This window comes from Squalius cephalus (assembly GCF_949319135.1).
Source record: "Squalius cephalus genome assembly, chromosome: 1".
In the NCBI taxonomy this organism is placed as follows: domain Eukaryota; kingdom Metazoa; phylum Chordata; class Actinopteri; order Cypriniformes; family Leuciscidae; genus Squalius; species Squalius cephalus.
The window spans coordinates 49,976,670-49,991,817 of NC_137122.1; the positions used below are offsets into that span (position 1 = coordinate 49,976,670).

At 39.4% G+C, this 15,148-nt stretch overlaps 1 protein-coding gene across 10 annotated transcripts in view; it reads left to right on the forward strand.

Annotated features, from left to right (window-relative positions):
* arhgap44a (Rho GTPase activating protein 44a) overlaps nt 1-14,856 on the forward strand; it is a 57,301-nt gene extending 42,445 nt beyond the window's left edge. For 2 of the 10 annotated variants that reach the window (XM_079866276.1, XM_079866279.1), the window contains 5 exons: nt 1,789-1,977; nt 4,781-5,299; nt 8,541-8,686; nt 10,239-10,616; nt 13,708-14,856. In XM_079866276.1, the coding sequence (XP_079722402.1) occupies nt 1,789-1,977; nt 4,781-5,299; nt 8,541-8,686; nt 10,239-10,616; nt 13,708-13,865 (1,390 nt within the window). In that variant the 3' untranslated portion in view covers nt 13,866-14,856. Of the gene's footprint in view, nt 1-1,788; nt 1,978-4,780; nt 5,300-8,540; nt 8,687-10,238; nt 10,617-11,668; nt 11,721-13,707 lie in introns of all 10 variants that reach the window. The other 8 variants (XM_079866277.1, XM_079866284.1, XM_079866280.1 and 5 more) reach the window with 7 other exon arrangements.
* Nucleotides 14,857-15,148: the final 292 nt, after the last annotated feature.

Consider the following 15,148-nt stretch of genomic DNA (forward strand, 5'->3'; position numbering starts at 1 on the left):
CGGACCATAGACTATAAAAAAAGTGACTGACATGTATGCACAAATCACTGTCACACACACACTCAAGAGTAATATTAACTTAAGTTACTGCATAATACATTTTCAACTAGCAGAATAGTACAGAATCACGATACACAGTCTCACTTGTAGCCATGTCTTTTAACTATTATAATATTTCGAAGGACAAAAATAGGAACTTTTAATTGGCTTTACATCATCAACTGTCACTAGCGCGAGGCCCTGTGCAGTCGCGACTTGGTACTGTAAGCAGCATAACGTTATAGCATTACCTCCCCAGCCTGAGCTAACCATAGACAGTATATGAGCTAACTCGATCACGTCGAGCTAGGTGGTGATTTCAGATAGACAGGCCCCTGAGCTCCACTCACGCCCCGCCTCTTTGCCCATTTTCTGTTATCCGGGAGTGACGCGAGGTGACGCAAGGCCAAGATGGCGACGGCCGGCTCCGCCCACTTTAGGCTTCAAAAACGGTCTTCAGAAACCTACGGGTGACGTCACGGATACTACGTCCATATTTTTTTACAGTCTATGGGCACCACCTATCAAACCTGCATTGCTGGTTTTGCCAGCGGCGTCCCCCCCGCTTTGCTATCGGGATGATTCGCCCTACTATGAGTTCGTTTACCATCTAAATGATTTCGAAGCGGTTATATTAAGGTACAAATCTTGCATAGTGTGCCTTTAAAGGGTTAGTTCAACCAAAAATGACAATTCTGTCATCATTTACTCACCCTCAAGTTGTTCCAAACCCATATGAATTTCTTTCTTCTGCTGAACACAATGAAGAAGAAATAAACTCATACAGGTTTGGAACAACTTGAGGGTGAGTAAATGATGACAGAATTTTCATTTTCGGGTGAACTATCCCTTTAATTATCGTTCCTTACGTTATTATTGCAAATGTTTGGGGTCAGTCATTTTTTTTCAAGAATGCATTAAACTGATCAAAAAAGTAAAGACATTTATAATGTTACAACAGGTAATATTTCAACTTTCTATTCATCAAACAATCCTGAAAAAAAAGTATTACGGTTTCCAAATAAATAAATAAATTAAGCAGCACAACTGTTTTCAACATTGATGATAATAATAAATGTTTCTTGAGCATTAAATCATCATATTAGAATGATTTCTAAAGGATCATTTGAAGACTGTAGTAATGATGCTGAAAATACAGCTTTGATATCAAAGAATTAAATGCCATTTTAAAATACATAGAAATTATTGTAATAATATTTAACAATATTACTGTTTTTACTGCATTTTTTTTAATCAGATAAATTCAGCCTTGGTGAACATAAGTCTTCTTTCAAAAACATTAAAATAATCTTACCAACCTCAAACTTTGAAACAATGGTGAATACAGTATGAATCAAAATTGAAAACAAAAATATTTTACATTTATATATTGTAATAATTACAATAATTAATGTTAATTTTAACTATAAAAGTTACTATAAAGTGTTTAACACTCTGACATCAATTATTAAATGACAAACGATGTTTGTTTTTATAAGAATATACATGATCATAATTGAGGGTTGATCACATCTGGCATCTGCAATAAATGACAATATTTTGAATGTATGATCCAGAAATACTTTGTACTTCACCACATCTGTTTTTGCTCTCGAAGATAATGACCCATGCTGGCTTGTATGTAACAACGCACAAGTTGATGTAATGATTAGGAGGGTTAGTGCTTCTGTGCAGTGCATCTAGATGTTGTGTTTACGACTGACTCAGTTGTGGTCTTTCTGTGGGCAGTGTGGGTGTCAGAGTGATGGACACATCGTGGGTGAAGGGCAAAAGTACCTCGACGCTGTCCCGCAAATCCTCGTCCACGCCTCCCAGCGCACAACCGCCCGGCTCTCCTGCGGACACGCTGATCTCTGAACAGCCCGGTGAGCTGGCCACATCTCCAATCCCCACCCCCCCTCCTGGAGACAGGGGCAGGTAAAAAAAAAAAAACAACAACACGTGATCCTCTACCTGTTTTCCATTGACATTTCAATGTACTTTGTATGCATTTCACAGTAGAATTAACTTGACATCATTGTTTTCCATTCAGCGATTAACTCTCTTGCTTTCCCTGCATTTGTGTATAAATGACATTTCCTCTGCTTTTTCATGCTTTTCTCGTTGTACTTACCGTTTTATTTTTGCCTCACCGAGTCTATATAAATAGACGTCATTTATTTTTTATTTACGTAGTGCAGTCAGTATGGCCGCGTACACACTGCAGTTGAATACAGTTGCCAGTCCTCCATCCTTTTCTGTACACACTGAGTTCAGTTGTTTACCAGAGTGAGATCCGCATTCTGCAACTGAATTAATCACATTTACATTAAATCTGTGCCATGTGTACAGAACCAACCTCAACAACTAGTTCTTGTAATGTACAGTAATTAAGGCAAGACACTAACAGGCAAAAAACATTTTTGTTTTTTTGTGTTTGTCTAATGCACTGCTCAATTTTGAGATTTTGGACTCTTCGCATAACTTGTTTTCTTTTCAGGTTAGTGGAAAGAAAACATCCAAAATACACATTTAAGTTTTTTTTTTTTTATCACACTGTATCTATTTGCATCTGCAGATTTCGATTACACTACAAAGGTTGTTTTCTCAAATGCTTTTTTTTTTCTCATGCAGAAAGTTTTATTACTATCAATAATTTTACGTTTTTTACAGAACGGTTTGTTAATATATAATTCACCTCATTTATATAACATTTTATTCCTAAAAACATGGTGAAAGTGTATTTTTTTTCTCCTGCCTGTTGACAGTATTTTTTTAATGTATGGAGAAATAGTGTGGACCTTTTAGTGTGCAATAGTCTTTTTTTACAGTGTATAGTGTGGACAAACAAAACATAATTTTGTGGACAAATTGGAGATATGTCCACAAAATGAAACTTTATCCAGTGTTCCAATTTCTGTTCTGGAATATTTTTCAAATTTCATATTTAACTAGATAATGCTTCTTTTGTATATTTAAGCATAACATTTAAGCAGAAAACGTGTAATACAAAACAATTGTCTTCATGTACTGCGATTAATCAACTAGGGAATTCATGGTGATATCGGTTGCACTTTATTTTACAGTACATGTACTTACAGTGTACTTACCTAAGAGAATACTGGGCAATATAAGGTAACTACATGGGTAAAGGTTAGATTTAGGAGTAGGTTCAGGATTAGTACGTAGTTATTACCCAGTTACTAATAAATTACTATAAATTACTATAAAAAGTACATAGTATGCACATGGAGAACAGGACTGTAAAATAAAGTGCTACCGTGATATCTATTAATTCAAAATTTTACCCTATTCACCTGTAGTGTCTTGCCTTAAAAGCCCATGCAAAATGTGAGTCTCTCTTCTTCTGGTGCGGGACAAGAAAAAGTCAGTGAAACGGGTACACTATCATCCAAAAGTTTGGGGTCAGTAAGGGGGTAACACTTTATTTTGATACTCCCCAACAGACATTTTACTGACTATAAGTAACTCTGCAACTACATGGCAACTTATTCTAACCCTACCAGTCTACTAATACTATACTAATACTCTAAGGCGAGTTAGTAGACATGTAGGTGCAACAATACTTATAGTCAACAGAACGTGTCAAATGAACCATCAAAATAAAGAGGTTTTTTTTTTTTGCGAGGGGGGGAGTTAATATAATTTTTTAATAATTATTATTTAGCTAGAATGTATTAAACTGATCAAAAGTGACAGTAAAGGCTTTTTTAATGATGCCGACCTAGGTAGCTATTTTAGTCATCACAAGCTCTCTCGAAACATAAAGACTCTTCCCAACAATATAAAAGGGATTTAATCTGCCTTATATGATAGTTTTGGAAACGTAAGTACTTCCCAAAATCAATTGCAATAAACTCTTACAAAAATACATTACAAATATCTTTACAGTTTCTCAGTTGAAATTTCAAGAGTGACTCCTGTATTTTGTTCACACCCAAAATGATAATTTAGAGGATTCACTTCTGGATTTGGCAGTGTGTACAGGCCTATATACAGTATATATCATTTAGTGAGGTTAAAATGTCACAGTTCGGAACAGTTTATCTCATGAATGTAAGACATTCTTGCTGTTCCCATTCATTTAATTTCACTAAAACTCTACCCATAAGCCCATATGTAAATCATACATTAATGAAGTGAAGGTCACGCCATGGTTCAGTCATTGCATTTAGGGTTTGCGATGGCTGATGTTTTGACTGGCTTACCTCCCCTCCTCTGACACTCTTTCAGGCAATGAAAGGGTTTTTGTGTCTGTGTTTAACTGCTCTGGGTTTGCATCGCATTTGGAGACCTTGGTTTAAGCGCCAGCTCTAGATAGATTATTGCATATTCACCAAACTCTCTCTGATGTTTGGTTGTTTTAACAGAGATTTTTGTTTCTTCCCTTGGTGCAGTGCGCAGACACAAGGTCATTTTCAGTTTTTCCATTTTAATGCATTGCTGTGCTTTTCCTCCCAACGGAGATGGAAGCGTTTCCTTGCGCCTGTTTTTCGTTGCTACGCTTGCTGTTTGCTAAACCTGTTGCTCATTGCCGTGCGCTAAACTGGCTAAATGCTCATACCAGCTTGAGACAAACATGCGGACCGAAGGATCCTGAGAGTGTGATCAGTATTGTATAACGCCAGCGAGCCACAGCTGGAGCTCAACATCCATCCGTGTGCAGTTGACCAGAGCTCTCTCTCCTGTGTTTGCTCTTTATTGTTTCCAATATCTGCAGCTCAGACGACGTGTCGCCCAATCGGCCGGATTCCTCACATGTCTATGCGTCCCACGTGGAGGAGCGGCCACCCCCTCCTTACCCTTCCTCGTCCTCCCACCACTTCTACCCCAAACCCCCTCCCTGCGCTCGGCCCGTGGCGCCCGGCCCCGAGTCGCAGCCTCCCAGCTCCCCGCCTCCACCCCTGCGCTGGACCGGCTTCGGCCCACCCTTGCCCCTGCCCCTGCCCCTGCCCCAGCCACCTCCTTCCTCCTCTTCCTCCTCCTCCTCCTCCTCACTCGATATCAACTCCAACCCCAAGCCTAGCTGCCTGCACTTTCCCAAACACGGCCCAGTGTGTGACGCCCCGCATGCCGCTCCGCCTGACGCCAATGCCTCGCCCCTCTACATTAAAACCCCTCTCGTGCTGACCCGCCACGACATGTCTCTCGGAAACCCCCCTAGCCTCCCCTCCTCCGCCCCCCCGCCGTGGGCCGCCTGTCCATGTGCCCGCGACAGAGGACCCCCCAGGCTGACTAGGTAAATACCACCTGCCTGCGGCCACCCTGCCTTCGCAACACACTGTGACGTCCACCAGGGCTCCCCACACTGTCTGAGCGCTCACCTCAGATCACTCCATACTGGCTCCATCCCGTTTTTTTTTTTTTTTTTTTTTTTTTTACTTTCTTTGTGACGTTATTGCTTTTTCAGCCTCATCACACAGATTCCGTAACATTGTCATTGTCCAGGGAAGCCTGAGGTTGCCTAGCAACCGATGATGTCACTGACCTTTAGCGAAAGTGTATATTTTAAATAGAAATCAGTGCTATTGTAGTAGCACTGAAATACCATTATGGTTTTTAATAATGTTTTGAATCTGTTTTTATATTTTGCATTCTCATTTTAATTTTGGTTGTGGTTAACTAATGGTTTTAGTCATTTTGTTGTCATTTTTTGTAGTTCTTCAAATATGTCTGTATATTTTATATCAATATTTTGAATCAGTTTTTATTTTTGTATTTTCCTTTTTCATTTTAGTTAGATTCCAGTAATTTTGTTGTTTGTCATTTTTAGTAGTTTTTAATCGGTTTTCATTTTTGTATTTTCTGTTGTTGTTTTAAAATTTTTGGTAATTTTGATGTTTTTTTTTTCTTTTTCATCTTTAGTAGTTTGTTTTTTAAATGTATATCTATAAAGTTTTTATTGATTTTAAATTCAGTTTTAGTTATTTAGTTATTATTAGTGCTGTCAAATCAATAATTCATGATGAATCGCATCTAAAATAAAAGTTATATATATATATATGTATGTGTGTGTTTATGTATGTTTGCATACGTGTGTGTATATATATATATATATTTTTTTTTAATATATATATATATATATAAACATTTACACACACATGCACATATTATATATTTAATGCGATTAATCATGATTAATTGATTTGACCACTAATAATAACTAATTATTTGAAAAAATATATATTAAATATATATAATTACTTATAACTTTAGTTTTTTTTTTTTTACTTCAACTTAACCCTATTAAATTAAAATGAGTAATGTTTAAGCTTTTTTATTTTATTTTATTTCAGTTGGTTGCTTTTAGTTTTAGTGTCAGTTTTATTGAACTATAATTCCCCTGCTAGAAATAAGTACGTGGATGGAGCAGCACATGGTGACATGGATGCTTATGAATGTATTGATTGAGTCATGAGGTCTGTTTGCTCACTGGGATAGTCATACTAGATGTGCAAGTACGTAAACACCAGCATCTCTGTTCCAAACCCTAATGCGCTGCCCACCTAAGCTCTTTTAGTCATCATAGGCGCTCTCGCAACACAAACACTCTTACAAACAAGGGGCAACTGATCTATTCTGCCTTTGTAAGATAGCGTTGGAAAATAGAAATGTAAGGACTTCCCAAAATCAATTTCAGTGAACTCTTGCAATGGTAAAGGCACTTACATTTACTCAGTACTGAGAAGTTCCATTGAAGTAAAATCCAATATTTATGTGTGGCATTTGAGTTTTTAGCTTATAATTATGGTAATATCTGGATCTGGCTTTTGGATCGTTGCAGAAAATAAGCACCAACAAAAGTTTATAATTCTTACACATTTTGTTCACACTTTAAAAAACATTATATGATCAATCAGTTTTGACAACATGTGTTTTTACATTGCGATAACTCACCAGATTTTTGGAACAAATCAATAGACACTTGAAATGGCCACTTAAAATGTGATCATTTGAGCAAGATTTAAGTCTTCCCTACTGAGTAGCCGTCTGAATTTGACAACCGCACTGGAAAATGAAACAACACTTACCAAATCAAATTAGAATTCAAACGTTTCACAGCAATGTAGGCCACAAATTTAATTGAGGTGGGAATTGTGTATATGAATGCTCTTTTTTTGGACCATCAGTGTCCCGAGTTGTTTGAAGGGTTGGAGGAATGTCAATGGAATAACAAGAATTCCCATCGCTTTCTGCACATGCAGACTCCATCAATGCAATAAATATCAATCTAAGATCTTTATTAGGAGCGCTTAGCATCAAAACGGACAGTATTAGCCATTTTACCAATGATGTTGACTGTGTATTGCAATGGTACAAGTTCCCCACCCCATATACCCTTGTGAGCCTTCATTCAAAAGTCGCAGGGAAAGGGAACTGCAGAGATTGAGTCATAGATGTGAGGGATTCATTTCAAAACATGGTCACATAGAGGCGTTCTCTGCATGTCTGCACGGATATATGTGGACGACTTGTGTCCATGTGTGCATATAGATGCATCTTCCCTAGAGTTTAGCAGAGAGGCGCCTGAATAGAGCTGTCAGAGTGAAAAACAAGCTTCACATGCTCAGTCATATTAAAGATACATGCTGTGTGTGTGTGTGTGTGTGTGTGTGTGTGTGTGTGTGTGTGTGTGTGTGTGTGTGTGTGTGTGTGTGTGTGTGTGTGTGTGTGTGTGTGTGTGTGTGTGTGTGTGTGTGTGTGTGTGTGTGTGTGTGTGTGTGTGTGTGTGTGTGTGTGTGTGTGTTTGCTGGGCAAGGACACTCAATCCCCCTCCCGCTGATGTGGATGAGAAACCCGTTGTAAATCCACCTTCACATGTCTTTGGAGAAAAAAAAACCCATCACACTCACATGAAAGCAGATTTTAGTTGTGGATGTTTTAAAATCTCCTTCATGTTATCTGAGAATTTACAGTAGCAACAAAAATATTTTGTTGCATTTTTTCTCTTTTTTTTTTTTAATTTTTTTTTTTAGCAATGTAAGCTTGTTTCTTCCACAGAAGAAAAAATATAAAAGATAAGTGTGACTTTTTTTATCTCAAAGTTCTGACTTCTCATAATTGCAAGTTTATATATAAAAAAAAGTCAGAATCCGCTAGTTATAACCTCGCAATTGCGAGAAATAAAGTCAGAATTGTGTGATATAAACTCACGATTGTGAGTTATAAAATCCGAATTGTGAGATATAAACTCACAATAGTGAGAAAAAAAGTCAGAATTGTGGCATTTTTTATTTTTAGTTTTTATTATGTGGCAGAAACAAGCTTCTATATTTAGCTCATCTGGTTAAGCATGGTGCCAGAAACATGGGTTCGATTCCCAGATCAATTATGCCAATGCTTTGTCAAGGTCTTTTCCGACACAATCAAAACCGGCAGGATGTTGTTTAGCACTTTAGTTTTGATGATTGGGACATGAGGGGTCCTTGTCATTAATGATATGGTGTGTGGCAGGCAGTCATGTTTGTCTCTCTCTCCAGCACTCTGAAGAGCAAGGAGCTCTCTCCTGTGATTGGCCACAAGGCTGGGCAGGCGGCAGGAGCAACAGTGCCCCCTGTCAGCGGTCAGCAGAGCAACAGCCAGTCTCCCCACTCGGCCGAGCACAGTCCTCACACCTTACGCAATGGTTCGTCCCAGTGGGGTTCCTCTTTAATGGTTTTATAAAATTTCATGTAGAGATAAAATCCTCTTTAAAATTGGTATAACATCTGACTTGGGTGATCAGACAGATCAGTGTATACCAACGCATTCTCATCCTAGGGCGTCATATACTGACGCTTTTGACATTTCGTCTACATCGAACGCACATGGCACCCTTTAGCGTCAATATGACACGCAGATAGCTTTGTTCGGTTATGGGTAGGTTTAGGTCTGGGGTAGGGTTAGGGTTAGACCGCTGAAGGCGCCTTCTGGCCCATATCTATCTGCGTCTCATATTGACGATAAAGCGTGCCATGTGCGTTGGATGTAGACGAAATGTCAAAAGCGTCAGTATATGACGCCTTGGGATGAGAACGGGCTGTGTATACAAGTCTTCATTGATTTAGTCACATTTGTCCTTTTAATGTCAAGATTAATTAGCTTGAGAAGGAAGATTACTTTAGATATTAAGTAAAAAAAAAAAAAAAACTTGTTTTAAGCATAAACACTTCATTTAGAATTTTTTTTAAGAAAGCAAGACTTAAACGTGAGATATAATTTTGCTTTTCAAGTCTTCAAAAAATAAGCAAGAAAATATATATTTTTATTACATGGCTTGGTTGAATTCTAATGTAGAATGCGGTCTGTTATTTCTTGATAACAGATCACTGCTAAGGATAACACACCGTTGCCATGAAAAACAGAGCGTTGCTATGGACGCAGGATTCTAACCGTAGAGACGGAACGGACTATTTTCTTTAGCGGAAGCAATACAATCGTTTTTAAATCAATAAACTCCTTTTTAAATCAGTATTTTGTGTCAAATTATTGATTTATTTGGTAGGTAGCCATGTAATAAGCGGGATAATGTAGAACGAGGCGGTTGTTATAGCGAATACAACCCCTTCAGGCTGATTCAAGATCCTGATCCTTGCTCTACATTATCCTTTACTTAATAACTCCCCCAAAACTTAATGATATCTATTTATTATTTTAAAAATATTTCTAACTATAAAGTATTGATAAATTATAATATAAAATATTTTTTTTAAAAACTATGAAAATGATGATTAAGATGTGTACACACATGCATTAAAGGTGAAAGGAGAATGCTATTCATTTTATTTGATAATTACATCATGACATTTTTTATTTAATTCAATTCACATTTATTTGTATAGCATTTTTCACAATACACATCGTTTCAAAGTAGCTTTACAGAAAATTACACATTACAATTTAGAGTGATCTGTTATCAGAGGTAACGGTCTAGGTTATGTATTTCAGAAATGTACATATACAAATCACAGTTAGCTAAAAATGTACTAATTTAAATTGTAATAATTTAAGGCAGAAATAATGAGCTCATTGAAGTAATGAATACTTGTTAAGAGTCATTCAATTTAAACAAATTCCCAAGACGCACTGCAGATAATTCACGCTTCGCCCAAAACAGATGTTAACACCAGGTTTAAACGGGGTCGTGGTGTAAAAGCGACTAGCATGCATCTGACTTTGTCTTATCTCTCTCCCTACAGCGTCTAAGAAACTGGCCCCTGTGCCGCCCAAGATTCCCTACTGCCAGTCGGGGGGGATGTCAGACCAATCCACAGGTCAGCCGTCTCCGGTTAGCCTGTCCCCCACTCCCCCAAGCACCCCCTCCCCGTATGGTTTGGGCTGTCCCACTGGACACGCGCCCACCTCTTCCCCTGGCCAGACCCCATTAGGGGGACCCCATACGTTGTCCTCGCCGCCCTCTCTGACTGGTACGCTCACAAAGTCCAGGCCCACCCCAAAGCCCAGGCAGAGACCCAGCCTACCCCCTCCCCAGCCACCCACCGTCCCTCCTACGGTCCCCCAGCCCCTGGAGCAGGGTCTACTTGACGGATTGTCCCCTGGAGAGAGCATGTCCACAGGTAAACATGCTTCAGTGGCAACATCACGAGTGGGAGTCCAGCGTCCCTCTCTCAAACTGTCTGTCTCTCCGTCCTACGCAAGCGATGGACTTTAAAGAGCCAGATCCCCTATGAAATGTGAAGATTTGTTTGTCTTAAATATGGGGCACCCATAGATTCAGTTGCCTTTGAGATGTACACTATGATAATTATTTTTTTAATTCCTATGATTATATTTTAGCTCTATAACTTGTGAAAAAGTGGAAACAAAGGGAATTCACTCAAAACCCAGGGATGTAGCATATATTTTATTAGAAAGTGAAGTGTGTAATTTTTGCACAACCAACGGAAATGTAAAAATAATTAATGTTTCCATTCAGGTTTTAAACCGACCCTTCCGTCCCACCACAAACTAAATGCCAAACTCAAACTTGTGCTATTACTTGAGCAAGAAGCTGATGGACATGTCAGACTCCACTTAGTTTACACTCTTTAGAGTAGTCAACCTGCAGACGATTCCCACAGTACAAAAAAAAAAATTAGCAAGCACTTGCTGAAAATCGTCCACTCCAATTTAATTGGCTAGCTTTACTTTCAACTTTCGCACTGAAAGTGCAGTCACATTTAGAGTTGTTAAGTGAATTTTCGCAGGCGAAATCCAGTCACTTCAATAGGAATCCACATAAAACGAGAATTACATGTGAGGGTGAAAGATTTCCCCATGCAGATTTTGCAAGCGTTCTCTGGAAATCGTCAACTGTTCGGTGAATTTTCTTGAGCTAAATCCAATCATTTCAGTAGGAATCCACGTCTTTATGGCGAAAGTCTGAGAAAACCTAGAAGAAGGAAAAATTACACACTTCACCATCAGTACGAGCCCTACTTGTTTTCTCAGCTTCAGTGTGCGACTGTTTCCCTAAAGTAAGGTTCTGTGGTCTTTGTATCATTCTAGTGGCCCGCTGTATGGCACTGATTGTATGTTCTATCATGTGAGGCGTGTCTGTCAGTCATTCTCCTGAGCACTGATTGATGTATGACTCTTTTATCCCCTGTCATCGTTGTGCACCTTGCAGCTGTGTGAGGCCAGGGACTGAGTGTGGGCTGAGTGTGAGGGGGACATTTAGGGTAAGCCAGAACCTGCTGTGCCCGTGCCATAGCCTCATCTCACACCATCTGGCCTGGTGCTGTGGCTGAATCTGGGGCCTACCGCAGCCTTGCTCTCTGTCTCATACCGTAACACTTCCTTCTCCAGCTCTGTCATTCTCTCCAAGTCGCGGGACTGCTTCTGGCTTCTTCATTCTGTCAGTGTAGTCTGTGCATGGTGTGAGACTGGTCTGTGCATGGCTTATGGCCTTACTTTCCTGAGCAACACCACATATTTGCCAACGTCGTCGCTTATGAATTTCATTTCAACGTCTCTGGCCCTGACCTCACATCGTGATCCATTCCCCCTCCTAATATCCTCACCACCGCATCGGTGGACATTGGTAAACACCCAACCAAACTCTTTTTGAGTCGAGTCCATCACAGGGTGGCAGTTCTTTGCACAGTCATGACTACGCCATCCGCGTCCATCTCATGCTTACACAGGGGAGGTCATCACAATCAGATACAGTCCACCAATCCACAAAGTCCACTGACAACGTTCTTAATGTTACCACATCTTCAATTTGCTCCCATCTTGTTGTCTGTGTGTGGAGTATTTTAGTCATTGTGGTCAGTGTTGGGGGTAACGCGTTACAAGTAACGTGCGTAACAGGTAATCTGTGTTACAGGTAATGTGCGTTACAGGTAACACATTATGTAATCAAATTTTGTGTCAGGTAGCAAGTAATGTTACTTTTTTAATTAACGCTAAGATACTTTTTCAAACAAGTAACACGTAACAGATAATGGCACATACCGGTAATATGTAACAAGTTACACTACTTTTCGGCTTATTGTCCGATACAATTGGAAAATAAATTAATCTTTACACTGTCAAATTAAGGCTCCAAATCCTGTGCATTGGTGGATAAAAGGCATAGTAAAGCCACCTTATAATCTGTAACATGTTACAAATGGAGACAAATGTGTTATGCATTGTTTCCAGCTATTGTAATTCCTGTGTAAAAACATTTAATGCAGTCATTGTGTGACATGTTTCATGCTATATTTGTTGTTGCAGGCAAATTATGTCAGGGGATAAATACTTTTTCACAGCAAAAAAATACCTCAGAATTTATACAAACATTTGCAAGCCAAGCAGGAAACCACAGTTACAGTTGGCTTCTTGGCGGCGAGACAATATAACACAAAATATCATGTTACTTTCTGTAAAAGGTAACAATGTAACTGGTTTAGCTACTTTTTAGGAGCATAGAAAATGTAACACATTAGGGGCCGTTCACACAGTACTCGTTTTGCCATTCCACTGTGCTGCTTTTTCATCGTTTTTCAATGTAAACGCTCTAGACAGACGTGTTCGACCGTTGCTGTCATGTCTTTTGGAGCATCTCACGCATAACACGGCATTCTAAAAAGGCGGCACTCAAACTAAAAGAAGTTCAAATTTCAAAAAGAAAAAGCGTCTCTAGACTTTGCACTTTTTTACATTCCGCGAAACATTTTCATTTAACAGCAAAAACGTGTTCTGTGTGATCCGGCCCTTACTTTTTAAAGTAACATTCCCCAGCACTGATTGTGGTGAACTGCTGATTCAGTTATTTTTACTTTCTGAAAAACTGCAAAAAGCTTTATGTATTACTTTATATTTTTATGAGCATAGCAGAGATTGAAGCAGGAGGAGCAAGCACTACAGGCTTCATATACGAAACAAAACCTATTTCACCTCCCTTCCCAATGGCTCGGTGTGACAGAAAGTATCCCTGTGTAGAATGCCAGGAAACAGTCTGATGTGCCCCTCTCCTGCTGCAACACACATTCAACACCCTTCGCTGACTTCGCTTCTAACAGTGGCCTTGGAACTGAAATTACTTTTTGTTTTCTCTCTCCTTGTGTTTTTTCAACATCCTCATCATCGCCATTTCCATCGTTTCTCTCTGTTTTACTGTAAACATGTCTTGTCACTTCACTTTTGTGGCCATTGCTCTCATTTCCCATGATCCTGTAGCAGATTACTTCAGTTTGGATATTCCCTCCATCAATGTCAATCTGGATAGCCTGTTGGACGAGTTCAGGGTGGGCCCATGTCGGAGCTCCTTTGCTGCGGTCAGCTCTCCGGAGGGGGAGTCCGTGTCTGAGGAGGAGGGCCAAAGCACCACGCTATGACCCCTGAGCCCACCAAGCAACTTCGCCCAGAACTTGCCATCTTCTGCTGAGGCCCAACTGGAACCCCATCTTGGCCAAACCCTGAGTCACGGATACTAGACTAGAGAAGACGCCAACCACACAACAGGTGCCATAAAAAGCAACAGAATGGATTTTGTTCAGATTGCCACTGGAGGAACCTGGAGTTTTGTGTTACGTTACCTGTTTCTCTCTGAACGATTCTGTCTGTTTCGTTTTGTTGTTGTGTTGTTGGTTTTGTTTGATTGGGATGGATTTTTTTTATTATTTCTGCCTTATCAGAGCTGCAATTACAATACAATGCACATAGGGGGCAGTCTGCAGACTTTAAAGGAACCTCATAAACTTTATCTTGCTGAAGGCTTGGAACTGAGACCCACCCTCGCAGTATGAGAGTGGGACATCGTTGTTTTCCCTACAGGGTCGATGCCATGCTCTTTATGGGTCACTTGGCATATAGCATGTTTAAGTCTAATTTTGCAATGCTGAGTTCTTTCTTTCTTTCTTTCTTTCTTTCTTTCTTTCTTTCTTTCTTTCTTTCTTTCTCTCCAAATCTAAACTATACACTACTTTAGCAATCCAATCCAATTGGCCTTTCGCTAAGCCTCGCCTTAAAATGCTACTGCTACTCTCTGGCCTTAGCAACTATTTCCACCTATTATATTATCAGACAAGTGCTCATATCTAGGCTGCTTTCCAAACTGGATAAATCCGCCTCAGAAGGGCAGTTCGAAGTGAGAACAAATCGGAGTGCTCAAAAATGGCCACTTCAAAGGACCCTTCGAAATGAGAAATTCGAAGGGTACAACTAATGGGCCATTCGCTCCCATGATTCTTTGCACAGGCAAGCAGCACACACAATTGTGTGATTACGGCACATCTTTAATTGGCTCGGCAAAGATGTGTTTTTTTGGTCCCTATACCCTTCATTCCTTCGAAGCTCTCACTTTGGAGGGTACACCCTTCAAAGGGATTAGGGTGTAGGTATACACTGAAAAAAATGATTCATTGACTAGTTGAATTTACTAAGAAAAATTTGTTTAAATGTAGCTAAAATCAATTGTGTGGAACCACTTACGATAAAAACATTTAGTAAATTCAATGAATTTACTGAAATCATTGAATTTACAAAAAAAAATTATCGTAAGTGGTTCCACACAATTGATTTTAGCTACATTTAAACAAATGCATTAAGCTGAACTTAGTTCAACGTAATGCATTTGTTTAAATGTAGCTAAAATCAATTATGTGGATCCAATTAACAT